The following is a 17434-nucleotide window of genomic DNA, read 5'->3' as shown; positions in this document are numbered from 1 at the left end:
GAACAAACTGCGAACTTTAAGGAATTGCTATACGAAGGCAAAAAAAAGGCACCTCCTTCGGGAACTGCACGGCGGAACCTTTCTAAGAGAACTTCTTGGGTTTTGGATAAACTACAATTCTTTGAAGAGCATGTTGCCATCCGAGCAACAGCGTCTAACATGGATGATGTAAGTTTTTAGTCAATCATCAAAATAGTCATAGTTAACACATGTTCTCTTGCCATGGTACAGAACCTGCATCTGACACAAAATACTCAGTCAAATGCATACGTTGTTTCTTTGCACTATTTGTTGCATTTCTTGATTTAATGGGTTGCAACCCTAATAGTTGATAGTTCTCTCTCCATTGGCCTTGTATAAGTACCTGGTTTTCAGTGTCTTCATGATCCCGAAAATTGACATAATCATTCTTGTTCTTCTCTATCATAAAGTTATGCAAGCAGCAAGGTAATGTCAACAACTTTTTCTGGGTCAAGTTTGATAGTTGTCAGAAATACTCTAAACCTGTTGGCTAAAATGCCAAAGGCATTTTCAACTACACGTCTTGCTCGTGAGAGTCTGTAGTTAAAAATTTGTTTTGGTTTATCCAGATATCGATGAGGATAAGGTTTCATGATATCTGTTCTCAATGGGAATGCATCATCACCAATGATATGATAACAGATCTTTGTTTGGATTCCTTCAATTGCTTGTGCTTGTGGTAGTTGAAGGCAATTATCATCTAAAGCTTTCTTTAATGATGAATTTTTAAACACACCGGCATCCCCAGCTCGCCCTGTAGCCCCAACATCCACAAATAAGAATTTATAGTTTGCATCCACAAGGGCAAGAAGCAAGACACTAAAATAGTGTTTGTAATTAAAATACTCAGAGCCACTGTGTGGTGGTTGTTGTATGGCTATATGCTTTCCATCTATTGCTCCCACACAGCATGGATAGTTCCATTGTTTGTGAAAACCATCAGCAACTTTACGCCAGTCATTATCTGTCAACGGTATCTAAACATAAATAAAAAATTGATATTTCTCTTCAAAATTTACAATCTAATTAGGTTGTGTTGAGTATGAAATATTCTCCAGGCTATAGTTATAATACTTATAGTGATCATTTTCCTTTTTACAGACAAACTCTTTGGTGGCACGTGATAACAGTGATAATGAGAATGGTTCCATGCTTCAACATGCCATAGATTCTGATGAAGATTTAAACACGCTAGATCTTACTGACAATAACCAACAGGTTATCAAGTCAACCAAACTACCAACAAAGCCAAGGGGAAAGTCATTGAAGAGAAATTTGGAGGAAGAAGAATTAAGTGTTATGAGAAGCCTGACTTCTGCAATTGTTAATGATAGCAAAAAAGCACAAGAGGATAAAGAGCCAGGGGAATGTGAATCATTTGGAAAATTTTTAGTGGAGTCACTGAAAAAAATGGATCAACAATCTAGACATTATGCTCAGTATCAAATCAGTAATGTGTTATTTCAAGCACAAATAGGCATGTTAAATCCAGTTCAAAACAATTCAAATACACCACAGCAAGATAGATGCACTTCGCAGTATTCTGCACCACATTATATCCACTTTGGAAACAATCATGGAGTTTGATAAAGGAGTCTGAGTTGTTACATTTTATTGGAACTGTAACTTTTCATATAGCTATTTTAGCTGAGCCTGGTTGACTTTCTTTTGTTTTGATTAGCTTCTATACTTACTGTAAGAAATTTTTGTTTCATTGATTTGTACAATGCCTGGCATGTTTCAAGTACAATATTAGATATCGTTCGTTCTCCCATACGATACTGGAAAGAGAGACTTCTGAACGATTCTCCTTCAAAAAAATAAATGATGAATAAACTTTCTGTTTTTTAATTCACATACTTGTTCACTTCGTGCCAAAACTCACCGGTTGCCAAATAGCGTAAAGTAACTGCGAGCCGCTCATGTGGACTAATGGTTACTCTCATCCATGTCTCCTTTTTCTGAATTAATGGTCTAACCATGTTCAAAATAAAGTTAAATGAGTTGATATCTAATCGGTGATATTGCCGAAAAGATTCGGGATCTTCGCCCTTCAGTTCTTGGAGGAGATTTGCGTAAACACCACGGCCTTAGTCTTGCGGCGACGGCGTCGCCGTAGAAATATTAAAAGGACTGCCACTCGATGAAGATTTAAATGAGCCGCCATGTTTGAATTTCCCGCGAAAAGTATCGGCTGAGCGAATGTCGCGGCTGTTTGTGGCAAACACGTAATGTGAGCAAATTTCACGCGTGGCTGTTAGCTCTGCCAATAGCTCATGTGTGCGGCGGGCTTTACGAGTCACGAACGAGGTGTCACACAAATCATTACAACGACCTAAATAAAATCTTTCGAAACTATTTTGACTATATGTAGAACGTAAACAAAATATCTGTTTCAATTTACATAATACAACCAACACTAATACGTTCTGTAAACAGTCTTGCGTATTTTTACTGAATGTACAGCCTGAGCATGACGTAAACAGTTTCCTGCCGCAACATCTCATGTTCCTGTTGAAATGACGGTTGAATTTATAAACTGATGTTTCCTGTGACACCAATGTTTCTAAAAAAAGTTGGCATACATAATGCCATCTCATGTTGCAGATTAAATCAGAGTTTAACCCTATTTTGCATGCATGACACATGAAGAAGTAATTTTGGTTTGCTGAAAATTCATAAGTAGATTTAATTTGTGTTAGTAAAGTCATTCCAGTCAAAATTTTGGCCATTAAATAATTTTACTATGTGTTGTAAAATGTCCAATAAAACAGGCCTTATCTTTGTGTCTACTTTTATGTCTACCTTTTTTCTACCTTTATGGCTAAGACCGCCTTTGCGCCTACCTTTATTTTGTGACCACCTAACCCTTTTCTTGGTAGCTAACGTTATTTTGTGTCTATCTAACCTTAACCCTAACCCTAATCTCTCCCTGACCCTATCTTCATGTCCACCTATGTCTCTACCTTTGTGTCCACCTTTTTGTTGATCTTTATGTCTACCTTTGTGTCCACCTTTTTGTTGATCTTTATGTCTACTTTTATGACTACTTTTATGTCTACCTTTGTGTCTACCTTTATGTCTTCTTATTGTAGCGATAGTTTTAATCAAGTTTCATTATACATATCATTTTTTAATTCTCCTAAAATTCGATAGTTAGAAACTTTAGCTGGTCTCAACACCATTGTTAAGACCCGTGGTTGATTGTGCTCATAATAAGTTGCTTTGTGAGCATTGAAGATGGAAAAAAATTAGAAGTACAATTAGTTTGCAGAGATTGTTAACGTTATTTTCTCCAGTCAATTTGAAACAGATACAGAGAAATTAGCTAAGAAAGTTGGCGCGAAAGTTGGTTTTGACTGAAAGATTCACGCATGCGCAGATCCTATCTCCTAAAGCACTGAGGCTACGGCGATGATCTTTAGCTCATCTTAAAGCTCTCGTTGAGCTCTTTCGAATGAGCTAAAGATCATCGCCGTAGCTCCAATGCTTTGGGAGATAGCATCTGCGCATGCGCACTACAATTCGCGATTCAATATAACACTATTTAGCTCTTTATATACACACAGTAGTATGGATGGTCACAGTTATTTTAGTCGTTTAATATCGTAAGGGTAGGTTAAAACTTCTTCAATATGTTATCACTGACTATATGCTGTTAACCTGTGGACGATCTGCGCTTTTCAAAGTTAGTAAATTTTTCTTTTCGTTTAAGATTGTTAATTGTCGTTTTAAAATAAAAGGTTTTAGTTAATGCAGAGTTTTAACCAGTATCGCCATATTCGTTTTAAATTTGGTAAAAACGCCGATTTTTGATGGTTTTTTTTGTTTATAAAGCTGAAAACAGATCACCCAGGCAAGCAAGTAATTGAGTCAGTTGAATTTTAAAGTATTATACATAGAAAGTAACAAAAGGTTTCACCTAATTTTTTTGAGCTACCTATTTCGGATTTTTTTACAAAATGATTATCTGCAACTATGGAGACGGGGGGACTACCTTCCACGATTACCTTCCAAAAAAAATCTTTCCAAGATTAAATTAATTAACTTTTCATTACAAACGGATCAAGTGAAAACACAACGAGAATCAATATTGCATCTCAACAAAAATACAGTGCACCAACAACGTAAAAGAACCTTCAGATTCTCCATGTACGTAAGCATACAGCATTCTTTACGTGAAAGACTTTCAAGTTGAACGTTGAACGAAGAACTGAAAAGAAAAAAACATTGCAAAGCATGAAATCACGCAAATCAAAAATACCAAAATGTTGTTCATAACTGTGATTAAAACCAAATAGATATATACACAATGAAAGATTTAAAGCATCATAGTTTGATATAAAGCTATCGGCTACATGAGTTATGATTGTAATCATTTCTTTAAAAAAGGCTACATATACGGGATAATGCAATCTTGTAGGATTTGAATGTTGCTGCAGTAAGATTTTATATATAGTATATGATATAGAATTGTCAACACATGACTTTGTATCTTATAGTGATGATTGCAAGCAAGGCTACACTGGAAAACCCCACAAAGTCATTTCCGCCTCTAAATGCTATCTTCATCATCATTCTATTAATCTATTTGAACACAAAGAGGAATTAAGTTATTCGTGTCAATTGTAAAATTATTCAAATTTACCAAATTCTTCGCAATATATCAGGACAATGACACAAAATAAAGTGAAGACTGTCAATATGGAACTTTCGCCATATGAGAACAATTGACAAGACTAAGATGAAAACTGCATGTAATTGCTAATTTATAAGGACAATCACCAAAAATGGTGAAGACTGCGATATCTGAGGATAAATGAGAATGATCACGGAGACTGTTGATGAAAATGTGATAGTCTTTTAAGGATATATTTTTAAATCAAGAACAAAGAACAATCACCCCACGACTGACGTCAATGGCTATACGGGTACATTTTTACACTATGACTGATTGTTTAGTTTAATTCAAATACTAAAAATAGACAAGAAATGTACTAAAAAGATGGGTAGCTAAGTCACGAAGATAGTTAAATTGCTGTACGGCCGCTTTATCAATAACTTGTTGCTCTTATTACAGCTTTTGTCTGTTCAAATTGTAAACTAAAGTGACAATTATATGAAAACAATACGATACAGGTATGCACGACCATAGCTAAAACGTTAATCCAGTGTGTGTGTGGATAAATGTTCATACAGCATTGAAGCCACACGTAAGTATTAAAAAAGCAAAACTCGCGCAAAGCTCGAGACTTAAGTCCTATATTCACACGACATAAACTAACCCGGGTTCAACCCAGGTTAGTTTTCTTTGCGTGTAAACACCACTAACTCAGGTTCAACCTAGGTTAAACTTAACCTATCTCTTGAGATGGGTTGAATTTAACCCAAGTTAAACCTGTGTTGGTCTTGCTTACACGCAAAAAATTAACCTGGATTAAGCCCGAGTTTATTTTAACCTGGGTTAAACCCGGGTTAGTTTATATCGTGTAAATAGGGCTTATAAATATCGCACATATTAACTTACCTTACGCAATGCAGCAAAGGCTGGTCCAAAAGAGGTGTGCGTTTGTAAACGTGAACGAATCCAATCAGGTAACTTAGATTGAATACTCGGGCGGCTGTAGCGCTGATCAAGCAAAAGTATCGTGGAATAGTCATTTATATGACGGATTGCTCGCCCTAAAAGGACAGAAATTGCTTGGTTCATTTTAAAACACAACACATGCACAATAAATGAAAAAAGCCTGGAGATGAGCCGCAGGTGCGAAATAAAAACTGCACGCTGATAATTTAAAATGAGAGACGCAAAAATCCTCACCATTTCAAGAGCTTACTGATGTTGTTTGAAAGAGCATCAAAAACCGTGAAAAAACTATGTACAAAAACCGTACTTGAAAATCAATACCATGCAAAGAGTTGCTACATGCATGGAATACAAATAGTTTTACAACGTATTATATCTATTAATATCAATTTTCTTGAGTCATTTTTTTTTTACTCTGAAGATGAGTACTGCTAAGGTTGTCAAAACGTCAGTCCACAACAACAAAAACAAACCTTCTCAGGACTTTACTAACCTGGACGATCTACATCTACAAACATGTAACGATACTCCCGGGTTCAAACCATTTACTTTAACTCTCTGCGAATCGATTTTCAGGTATGGGTTTTTACGTGTTTTTCACTTAGTCTACTTTAAGCTCTTTACAACAATAACTGTTTACACTTTTAATCAAATAACTTTCTAATTACTGATATTCACATGCTCACGTCGTTAGTCACGTGACTAACATAACTTACTTTTTTGGACAACCATGAAAAATGGAAGCTACTTTCCTTCACAAGAATGTCAAATGGAGAGAAAAATTTTCGGTTACACAATCCGCCGACATTTTCTACAAATTTCGCGGCCTACTACACCGTTACTCTTAAAAATCAGTAATCCACGGAACGAATATCTTATTAACCCTTTTTATCTTCGCGAAGTTTTTTAAAATGCCGTCAATACCACATAAAAAAAAGCCAGCTACCTCACCAAAATTTACGAGACTGCCAGTTACAACAGCTCGTGCACCGGTCGGGCCAGATAATTTACTATAACTTACTAACTTCTTGCTTACCGACAGATTGATTGACGGCTTTCATACAAACATTTTCACAATGTTGTTGTCCGGCATTTTTCTGAATAAAAATTACAGATCAACTGAAACGAAAGTCACGTTCATGGCAATTCAAATGAAAATAAACGCTACGACACAAAAATACTCACGCCCAAAGTTGCATCGAGATAGGAAATGTACTCCTTGAGTTCAGGTGAATGGATATTCGGATATGGCAAGCCAATTACAACGATGCACCTTTATTATTGAAAACAAAGTATACAATCTTGTCGAAACAGATATTTCACCTATTTGAATAAAGAATACGCGAATAAACAATACATTCATTTACCTTCCTAAATCATCTGAAAAGTTAATGCCCTCACTCATTTTCCCACCAACGACACATAGCAAGATGGCGCCGTTATGAGCGGATGTTGACTCTTTGCATTGAGTTTTCTATGACGGAAAAAAACAAACATAATAGCAAAAGCCTTTTCTTGAAAAGGTGCAACGTTTGTTCGATGAAAGAGTGGCAGGAAAAGTTTTTGTTCGAAGCGCATCTCTGTCAACTGAATCATTCGTCGAAAACGCGATTTGCTGTTAAAACATTGTATTTGACATTATTTCACAACAAAAAGACAGTGTGGTGCAGAGAAAAAAATATTAACGTTATTCTGCAAAGTAATATAAAAACACCATAACGACACAGACATTATATATAACTTTCATAAGTGTAGTTAAATATTCATTTTTCCCCTACTTCATAAAACGAACAAGCTGATCACCAATGTTTCACGGTATAATTCACCTCACTGCCGAAAGCTTTTAATACAATGAAATAACCAACCTTGATGAATCGACCATAATCATTAAGCGTTTGCTCAACTTCTGCTGCTTTTCTTGGCTCGGAAAATATCTAATAGCAAAAAATAGGCAGAGTTGGAAGCAAACATATATCTATTTTACTTTTACGTGTGAAAAACTTAACAATGGTCATCAAGATCAAAAAAGTGGCAAGGCCAGCTAGTTTCATTCCCACAATCAAATATTTCTCAGTTAAAATAAATACAATGAATGGAGCTAGTTCAACTTTTTAAAAAAATGAATAATACCTTTGCTTAAACATTTGCATCGTAGAAATACAAACTTTGCAACGTTTTTGTTAGCATTTTAGTTAGCAATAAGACAAAGAAACTTGATAAGATGCCTGCCGAAATGTATTGGGTCATGCATTTTTTCACAAGTCTGTCCAATTATCTCTTTGAAGGTAGATTTTAGTTACCCTTTACCACGACAAGTAGGCTTTTTAAGAAAATTTTTAAATGTATTGCCCCGAAAAATCTAGTTCCTCGTGGGAAATAAAAGGCTAGGATAATGCAAAAAATTGAATTGAAATTAACCACCTTACGAAGCGTCCAATCGTTGATTTACATTGTATTTAGGAAAAAAACGATACGAAGAAATCAACTTACTAGAGAGTTTTAGTTTGGTGTTAAAGACAAACCGCAAAAAGTCACGTGATCATGGCTTTGCTGTTTACATTGCGGTTTGTGGTTCAGGTTTTAACTGAAAGAGGCCCTTCTTGCGGTAGGTGATGTACCGCAAGCATTTCAGTACTTTTAACATAACCAAGTGACGTTTATTACTCAATGTTATAATTTTATGTGAGTATACATCATGATTATGCCTTTTTTATCGACAAACTTTTAACACAACATGAAATTTAGCTCATGACAATGCGAATAGTAAAATACAAATTTAAAACGCCAAACCAAATTGAAATTTTTTTCGAAACGGCAAACCTCAACGGCCAGCGGGTTGTTTAGGTTTGGAGTTTGCCGTAGACGCCAAACTAAAACTCTCTATTACCTAAAATAACTTTTCAATGACGTGCAACAGACTTATACACACACAAGAAACTGTGCTTTGTGCAAAAATATGTCGCATACGTTTTGATACAGAAGAATTTGCATGTTGTTCATATTTGTTTTATGAAAGGCTCAGCAAAAAAGATTGCAACATTGCACTAAAATAATTACCAACATGTTTTGCTCTAAAGTAATAAGACTTGCCATTATGAAACAATTGAGATTGTTAACTTAATAAATCACGCAGGCACCTTCTTTTTGGCGTCAATCTTTTGGAAAACTCCACTTTGATACCACTCCTTAACAACCTTTTCTTTAAAGTCGTAAGATGGGAAGAAACAAACCAATCCCGATGGAACTATGCGGCATATATTTGTCAACACACAACTCACTTCCACTATCTAAAAAAAAATGATTGTGAAAACGGTGGGATACAGCTGTCAACGTTACGCAATACATATGAAAACTGTGTTTATCATTAGAATTGATAATCAAGCGCTCGCAAACCATATTTTTTGAATCCCTCGATTGATACGTAAAATCCAAATCAAACCCTGACGGTCCTCTATTTAGGGCGATCGCCAGCAAATTATCTTTCGGAATAATATGACCTATGGAAAAAATTAACCAATACTTTTGAAACTAATTAGCTCTTTGTGAGCGATAATCTTGCAACCATAGCCAAGCACATACCACATGTAAATTCAAAGATGTTTTCCATCGGTACAGAACAGGCATATAGTAATTGCTGCTTGAATTCGTGTACCTAACAGAAGGTTTAAGTCACATAATAACACGATACTTCATATAACCTAAGATAAAAATATGAATAAAATCGTACGGGTTGCATGGTTCCTCCAGCAACTATGACCGCTCTGGCGTCTTTAACGACACTCTTGAAGTAAACGGCAGGATTGAGAAGAAGAAACTTCAAGGTGGAACGACCCAAAAGACCTAAATACAAGCAACGACACATACACTTTTCTACTGGTACAATGTTCCAAATGCAGAATGATTTATGCATTACCAACTCTGCAAGGAAAACATTGAACAACAGACAGCAGATTAGCATTAACGTACATTTCTCGAGACTCAATCAAGACTTCAAATCTCTTTAGATGAAAATCCAACAATGTGAACATTTTAAAACCAACTAAATATCACACAGCACTGTATTTCGCAAATCGAAGATATTCAAAAAACAGTATTATACCTTTGTTATCAATAACTATTCGACCATCTTTATCTGCATTGGTCAAACACTCCAGAAAGTTTTCTATGTTCTGGAGGGGCGATGACATTGGAACAAATTCACTGTCACAATGTTTTCCATCTTTAAAAAAAACATCAGAAGTGAATAATTTCATAAAACACCGATTAAATTTGATTAACAAGCCAGTGATATAAATCACGGATTAATTTCAGTAGATTTTAGTCATTCGAGAAACGTTCTTGCATTTGTCAACAAACCTCATCATAAGTGAAAAATAGCCCTCTTAATGCATACTTATCTAACGCTTGTTAATACAATGCTATGGAAGCAGATATCTACGTAGACATATATAAAAACTGTTAAATTTCCAATGAGTGGCTTCACCGTTTGATATATAAGGAATAAAAGATGTTCACTGTGTTTGCACTGGCTTATCTTAATTGAGGAGACCTTAAGTAGAACTCAACGAGAGAAGATCAGCTCATGATTGATTTGCAAATTCTCATTGATTGATTGATTGATTTAGGCGCTTTATTGTTTTTATTTCATAATAATATACTATGGAATTGTGAATTTAGCATGTATTGCAAATACATACGTGTAGTCAGTTATTGAGAACCTAAAGCTCGAATACAAGTTCTTAGCCACACCGAAATCATATGAAATAAATTACATTGAACTCTCTTCAAAGAGGCAGGGCTCTAGGGATTAAATTCATTATTCGCTTTAAGAAGGTGTCGTCTTACGTATGTAAAACTTATGCCGTATTCTAAAAGCTCACTCACACTCACTTAGTTTTGCTTCAAAGTCGTCTCATAATTACACGAAAACGGCATTTTCACTCGACTGATTGCTCGATTTGAAATATTTTAGCCAAAAACTTGCTATCGATGGAGAAGTTAGTTTGCCATTGGTCTTTGGAGTGCAATATCTAGGTGGCACTGCGTGAGTTGAAGGTGAGCGAGCTTTTAGAATACTGGCGCTGATGTCCCTTCACTTGTATATAACATAATCTACCTGCACAAACTGCGGTGCTGTATTTATCAACGAAGCCGTTCAGCTAAAAATATAACCGGAATTATTAGGTTTGGAATATAAATTAACCAAGAATTTATAAACAGCAAAAACTCTTCATTATTTCCACATACCTTTTTAGAAATCAAGCTTCGCTCACAGTACCGTTTTACCTACAATTAAAATACAAGAATAAACATATTTAAGAGTGCAATGATGTTTACAGAGAGAACAAAGAACACGAACGAATAACTGCAATAAAACGATCACCATCAAGTGCACCACAATAATAAACCACGTGACGTACTTTGAATAAGTTGATGTTGTCCATCTTGGTTGCAAATAGAAAATCGTTGATCTTTAGCAACCTTACATCATCTGGAAGAACAGTAAAATGCAAATTGGTATTTTGCTGACAAAGAGATGAAGTTTTACACAACTTTATTCAGCAAAGACAAGATTAGATTTAATACATCGACGCACTAAATGAAGCTGAAAAAAACACGCTCAGCGTTTCAAATTGCATTTGCTTGATTTCAGCTCGTACGCACAGAAAGAAGCCTGAAATGAGGCCAAGACCAAATATATCTCCCCAATAATGACAAAAAACACAATTCATCGTCTTTTAAGTTAAGTTTATGGTTTTCATTTGAAGAAATGAGTTTCGACGTGCACTAATTGTCCAGATCAACTTATCTTCCAGTTAATCAGCTCATCTTCAAGCATCCACTTTATTTAGAACTATTGTTTTGGATGACTGTAAGTTACAATTTAAAATTTAAACGCAAACGTCGCAAGACTATTAGACAAAGTTAGTGAAACATTTTGGCTTTGTTTGCACAAGATACAACAACACATTCCTGCACATACTAATACGCATGCTTGCATTAGCTATAGTGACATCATATCAAAAATGCAACAAAAACAAAAAAGAAATGAAAAAAACCTGAATGTTTGGGACAAAAGCCTTGATCATCATTCTTTTGTGACGATTTTTCTTGTGTTCAAAGAAAGAGGAGATAAATAGCTAATCATAACGAGTTCATGAAATCATAGGATAACGATCATTTTCTCAACGGTAAAATAAAAAAATGCTTCAATTTACCAAAACATGAAAGAAGGCAACTCAAGACTTGCAAAATCTGCTTGACATACATCAAATTCTTGGCTTTCAGTTTTGACCTAAACAGTTCAATGAATCATCAACACATTCATCAACACATTTATCCACACATACACAGACTTCTAATGAAACAGAGAAGCATGTCTTGCAAAACGCAGCGCATGCTTACTAAAAATGTCATGCGGAAGCAAACACATTGAAGAAGCAAACAAATATCTTTTTGTACTTGTATCGATCCCGATATTGTAGCAACTGAGAATGTGCTCTTGATATCTAAAAAGGAACGTTTATGGGCAAGTAAGTGCAACCTTTCTTGACATATGAAAAATTACTTTGTATGAATTTGTATCACTTAAAATGACTATATGTATCAGTCAAATCAAGTCAAATCAAATCAGACTATATGTATCAGGGAAAATTCAACATTGGGATTGTGTTGGCTTAGTTCGTAAGCTTCAAATTATTCAAGCAAAAACTAGAGCTACATTTGAAATGAAGGCAAACAGAAAAAATACAAAAGCACTACACCTGAAATCCTGAAATTTCGACACTGTGTATGCTGCTGATCGTGTCAATCAAATTATGAGCTTCGTCAATAATCACAACATTCCCCTTTAATTTAATACCGCAGGCTTCACGTGACGCTTGATGAAGAAGCATATTGTAGGGTAATACTACAAGCTGTAAGATAAAATCCAATGGAAAGCAAAGTTCATGTATAAGTTGTTGAATACCGAGGGCTCAAAGTTACTCTCCAATATGTTTACGTATAAAAGCGAAAAGGCAAATCATCCATCTTCGTGATACTTCTAGTAGTTTTTGATTACCGACCCCCCCCCCGTACTAACAGTATGAACAGTATGAAAAAAAGCTTCACGTACGATGCGGCGCGCATTAGGAATTCTATTCCACATCAAATAAGAGATAGCAAATCCCTTTCTGCCTTTCAAAGAAAAATGCCACTCACATAGAGGTCATTGATAAATGCACGTGTAAATATTAATTTTCATTGTGATATAACTAATCATTGTTCCCTTCATTAATTTTATGGTATAAATATAGCCTAATTTTGTAAATTTTTCATTTTGTAAATAACAAAAGATTTTCTTTGACGTCAATTCTGCGCGTCTGTTCTCTTATAGATCATGGCTCTCGACCAATGAAACTGTTTAAAATTTTAACGTTACTATATAAACTGATTGGTGCTATAATTCTGACAAATTGGATTGATCGCGCATATCTATGCGTATGAAGTATGTAGAATGATTTCATGATGTCCGAAATAATAACTTCCTCCGAAAAGACCATCTTGTTCAAAATAAGATCAAGCCCGAAAACAAAGCAAAAAAAGTTATCGGACGTGATGACAATGTGGGCTAACTCAAATAGAATGATATAAAAACATAAAGGTGTTCGTACCTCCGCTTTAGGTACAGCATATCGGCTGCCATAATATGGACATGCTTCGACATCTTCGCCCACAGATATCAATTCTTCCACATCCTTTACTTCCATCTGAAAACGATGTAAAATCATTTATCATCGATCGTTATAAATTAAAAAATGAAATCGCAAAATTCCTTTTTAGAAAGTATTGGAAAAAACTCGACTATATTACTTCATTACACGATGTCGGTAAATGTTTTTGCACGCATATTCATTGACCTTCCCGTGAAATAATAACATTGAAATACTTTCATCTCTTACTTAGGAAATAATCCCTATAATAATTTTATCTGTCATTTTAGAAAATACTCCATATTCTTCGATAAACTACCACACCATCGAAAGAAGGAACATTTGATAGAACGTTCGCGGAGCTAAAATATCTATTAAAACTAAATGCTTTTTTTTTCCAAATAGTGACGCAGTTCGTCAGTAAAATTGTTGGAAATAGCGTAAAAGGAGACCGCTGGGGCATAAGTCCAAAAGCTTCAGATGAAGTTATGTAACTTGGAACTGTTTTGAAAAATAAGCAGTTCTCACAACTTCGAATGCATTTTATTTGGAGATGAAAAAATTTACAACAACGTTTCACGTAACAACATGCGCTTCGATGCACAATTTGAACGTACCAATATTAAGTCCTTGTAGTGTTGGAGTCGTTGATAATCATAAAATGGGCAACCATTTGCAGACTTGAATTTCTTATTTCTTTGAGATTCCTGTTTCTTTTTTCCTAGAGAGCAGGCGCGCGTAAAATTAATGATGCTAAATTCTACAGTAAAAATGCAGTTAATGCACACAGTTTAATGGTATTTCATAATATTTATCGTAAAATACTTGAAACTGGATGGAGCAACGTTCTCAATTATTTTCCATGCTTCAACCATAACCTCACCTTTCTTTTTTTTCTGTAAATCCAGGCATTTATCGTTGACACGTGTGATATTACGTAATTTTTTGACCTCTTGATTCACGCATAAGTTCTGAACAGATCAAAACAGGGTCGTTGAGCATAATTTATGGATACTAAATAATCACTATACTACAATAAGTACGTACCAGTCTCGAACCGAGAGAGACGACACGAATACTGCTACCAAAACCACTTTTCTTAACTTCATTAACAAACTGATCAAGTTGCGAATGAGTACGACTGCAATAATATATCTGGAAAATTTTTGTAATTTTCAGCGAATGATGAAATCTTTTACTTCATGTAGCAACCATATCTATCCCTACAGGCCATTCTAAAGAATAGCCCAGCTATGGAATATCCCCGATGAAATATGTTAATTTAGCTACAATACCTACAAATTATACCCAAAAATGCTACTAAAATTCAAAGCAGATAGAAGTCAAATACAAATACCTATATTTCGCTAGCACGAGTCATTCCCGATTTCTGCTCAGGAATGCAGCACGAAGTTTGAAAAGTATAGAAGTAGTTCTCATAAAATTCACAATTGAATAATTTAGATTGCGTGCACTAACTTCTACAGTGTTATCTTAATGAATGGTGCCGGCAGGATTTTATTTTGTGGCGGCAAAACACATCAGAAAAGTCATACACATAAATTTCGCACTGTTTTAAGACTGACATTTTCATAGCAATTTCAACGCTATTTCATTATACAATAGAGTACCTTAGTCACATGAGCATCTTCAAATTCCTCTTCCTCGGAGCTACAACTGGACACATGAAACACAAAATATCTTTAAAAAATTAACAATGAAAAGTGACAGTTCAGCTCCATGCAGATTACAAACCAGTTGGCATCCCCTTCCTTATTATTGTCACTGAGATATTCTTGAAGCAGAATATCTTCATCGTCATCGTCTTTACCTACATTTACATCGCCACTTTCATCACGAGGGAGCCGATGCACTTTACTACTAATATTGTCGTCACTATCGAGCTGAAAAAAATTTCGTATAGAATGCAACATCAGATCTTACAATTGGCTGAAATTCATACGTGAAATCGCCATGTCAACAACTGACGTATTATAACATGTATGTCAACAACTGACGTCAAAATTGTTTGTCATTACCACAGCGCGAATATGACACAGCACAACACGAATGAACAAGCTTGTTTTTGATACGATTGCATTTATATGAAAAATATTGGTGACTATTGAACTTGGCTGTTGTAGCTACATACGTAACACGAATAATTTTTTATGTTTAGTTACAAATTATTTTATAATCAGTGGCGGGGCAATGTCAAAATGAATAGAGGGGGGGGGGGAGAGAAAAGTATCTTGGGGAAAGGGCAATTTATTTTAGGTAAGCTATTATTAGACTTGTATTTCAGCAGAAAACCCTTCAGTTTCATAATGGACAATAGTGAAATGAAAATATCTGGGGAAGGCAAACTAAGAGCAGACAATAAAATTGGGGGGATTGATTGGCGCCCAAATTTAGTACCACCACTGTCTAATGGTTGCACATCATACTAACTTTTCTCTTGTGTTGTTTCTTATATCTTTGTTCTCTCAAGCGTTTTAGTTTTTCGTTATACTGCTCTTCTTTTTCTTGTTTAGCCTATTAAAAACTTTTTCTATGATTTACAATAGATATGTCTACATAGTTAATTATAAAGCATGCTTGCTAACTTTATCTGTCAATGGCTTACAGAGTACAGAAGCCTACCTTAGAATGCTCAAGAAGCACATTTCTCTCCCGTTTTAAAGCAATTTCTTGCACCCAAGACGGAACTACAAAGTTGTATAAACTCACATTTAGTGTATATGTAAAAATATTTGCAATGCAACTGAACCATTAAAGAATGTTTCTATCTTTGCAGCTGTTGTGTCCTTTAAACTTGCTAGATCAATTGTGGTCTATTTGAACTTATTTCTTACCCAACCTGTTGCATGTAAACACATGAGCTTGTAAATTTCATACATATTTTATAGCCAAACATGTAAAAACCAACCTGAACTATCTTGCTCCCCTGTTGTTTCACTAGATTAAAAAAAGGAACGAATGGTTAATAAGATCATGTGAAAATGAACCAGTTAATCAAAATATTGAACTTCAAAAAGAACAATGAATAAGGGCAGAATTAAAACCAAAAACTAAAATGAAAACAAGTATAAAACTCTTCTAAACAGGGGCAAAACTATACGGTAACAGGGGAAAGGTGAATATTCATATATTTAGCTCTGCTGCACTGATTTCATTCAAAAGCAATCTTAATTTCAAAAGATATTAGTAGGGCAGAGCTTAATATATAACTCTTAACACAACCCCCCCCCCCTTCTTCAATCAGAATTCTAGCTTTGCCCTGCTTCTAAAGAAGTTGCAGGCTTTTGCAACTGTAGTGTTATTGATTAGTTTTTAACTTCTTCAAATTCTTATTTATTGTGTAAGGGGCCCATAATGCCAGGGGCCCACACAAGTTCTTGTTGTCTTGTCCCTGGCAGTTGTATGATGGATGACAGCAGGAGCATTGTGGTGCATCATTCAACAATCACAGTCTCCCAATAATCATTGTCTTTCATAAAAATAAAAAGAACTAAAAAGTGTCAAATCCTACATACATTGAGTCACCAGTAGTATGAGTTTCTTTAATGTTTTTAGATTTTTCATTAAAATCTCTTAGCCAGGTCAAAGCACCACAAATCAAACTCAGCGATTTCCCCTGGAATTATAGCAAAAGTTAATGGTATAATGTAATTGGTATAATGACAAAGGCATTTAATAAAACCCAAGAACTAATGAAACTGACCAGTGGTATCTTACGTCATTTAAACTTACAGTTCCAGTCGGGCTTTCAAATATTCCTACTCCACCATTTTCAATAACGGAATAAAGATCTTGCATGAACTTCACTTGGATATCGTACGGCGTGAACGGAAACGAGAAGTAACCAGGCTGCTTGTGTGGATTTTCATTCAAAGGATCATCTCCTCTTTTGACAAAAGCCATTTATAACAACTATTTTATTCAAAAGTCCTTCACAAGATTGAGTAGTATAAATTACTCGATCTCGCGAAAACGCAATTAAACCATAATAAAACTAAACCACACGAACGCTTTTGTACCTGATCATAAGCTCAGCCTTCAAACTTACGCGCGAATGAAGCGTGATCGTATTTCCGGTTTATTAACAATTTTTTTCTGCAAACGAACTTCC

The 17434-nt window shown here is 35.2% G+C and overlaps 3 protein-coding genes across 4 annotated transcripts; 1 reads left to right on the top strand and 2 right to left on the bottom strand.

Annotated features, from left to right (window-relative positions):
- Positions 1 to 54: 54 nt before the first annotated feature.
- Positions 55 to 1876, top strand: LOC124446251. The gene is made up of 2 exons (XM_046997086.1): positions 55 to 168; positions 1123 to 1876. Exons 1-2 carry the CDS (start codon positions 160 to 162, stop codon positions 1606 to 1608), a joined length of 495 nt encoding a protein of 164 aa, XP_046853042.1. The 5' UTR covers positions 55 to 159; the 3' UTR covers positions 1609 to 1876.
- Positions 334 to 1858, bottom strand: LOC124446249. Its single transcript, XM_046997085.1, has 2 exons — positions 1716 to 1858; positions 334 to 998 (listed from the first exon to the last, which is right to left on the bottom strand). Exons 1-2 carry the CDS (start codon positions 1794 to 1796, stop codon positions 432 to 434), a joined length of 648 nt encoding a protein of 215 aa, XP_046853041.1. The 5' UTR covers positions 1797 to 1858; the 3' UTR covers positions 334 to 431.
- Positions 1877 to 2361: 485 nt separating the features above from the next.
- Positions 2362 to 17353, bottom strand: LOC124446578 (ATP-dependent DNA helicase DDX11-like). 2 transcript variants are annotated; one of them, XR_006948478.1, is made up of 30 exons: positions 17056 to 17353; positions 16839 to 16939; positions 16232 to 16260; positions 15946 to 16010; positions 15754 to 15837; positions 15058 to 15206; positions 14934 to 14979; positions 14350 to 14457; positions 14186 to 14273; positions 13920 to 14023; positions 13264 to 13359; positions 12373 to 12525; positions 12071 to 12117; positions 11827 to 11903; positions 11668 to 11718; positions 11029 to 11099; positions 10856 to 10894; positions 10725 to 10767; positions 9708 to 9827; positions 9336 to 9448; positions 9188 to 9260; positions 9002 to 9105; positions 8746 to 8895; positions 7474 to 7542; positions 6976 to 7082; positions 6794 to 6881; positions 6645 to 6705; positions 5549 to 5703; positions 4159 to 4234; positions 2362 to 2587 (listed from the first exon to the last, which is right to left on the bottom strand). XR_006948478.1 is itself a non-coding variant. In XM_046997420.1 (29 exons), exons 1-29 carry the CDS (start codon positions 17224 to 17226, stop codon positions 4211 to 4213), a joined length of 2586 nt encoding a protein of 861 aa, XP_046853376.1. In that variant the 5' UTR covers positions 17227 to 17353; the 3' UTR covers positions 4056 to 4210. The 2 variants fall into 2 exon arrangements, 1 of the variants encoding a protein (XP_046853376.1); XM_046997420.1 differs by lacking the exon at positions 2362 to 2587 and having other exon boundaries at positions 4056 to 4234.
- Between the last annotated feature and the right edge of the window lie 81 nt (positions 17354 to 17434).

Source organism: Xenia sp. Carnegie-2017, unplaced genomic scaffold (genome assembly GCF_021976095.1).
Source record: "Xenia sp. Carnegie-2017 unplaced genomic scaffold, XeniaSp_v1 HiC_scaffold_22, whole genome shotgun sequence".
NCBI lineage: Eukaryota > Metazoa > Cnidaria > Anthozoa > Malacalcyonacea > Xeniidae > Xenia > Xenia sp. Carnegie-2017.
This window is presented reverse-complemented; position numbering and strand designations above follow the sequence as displayed.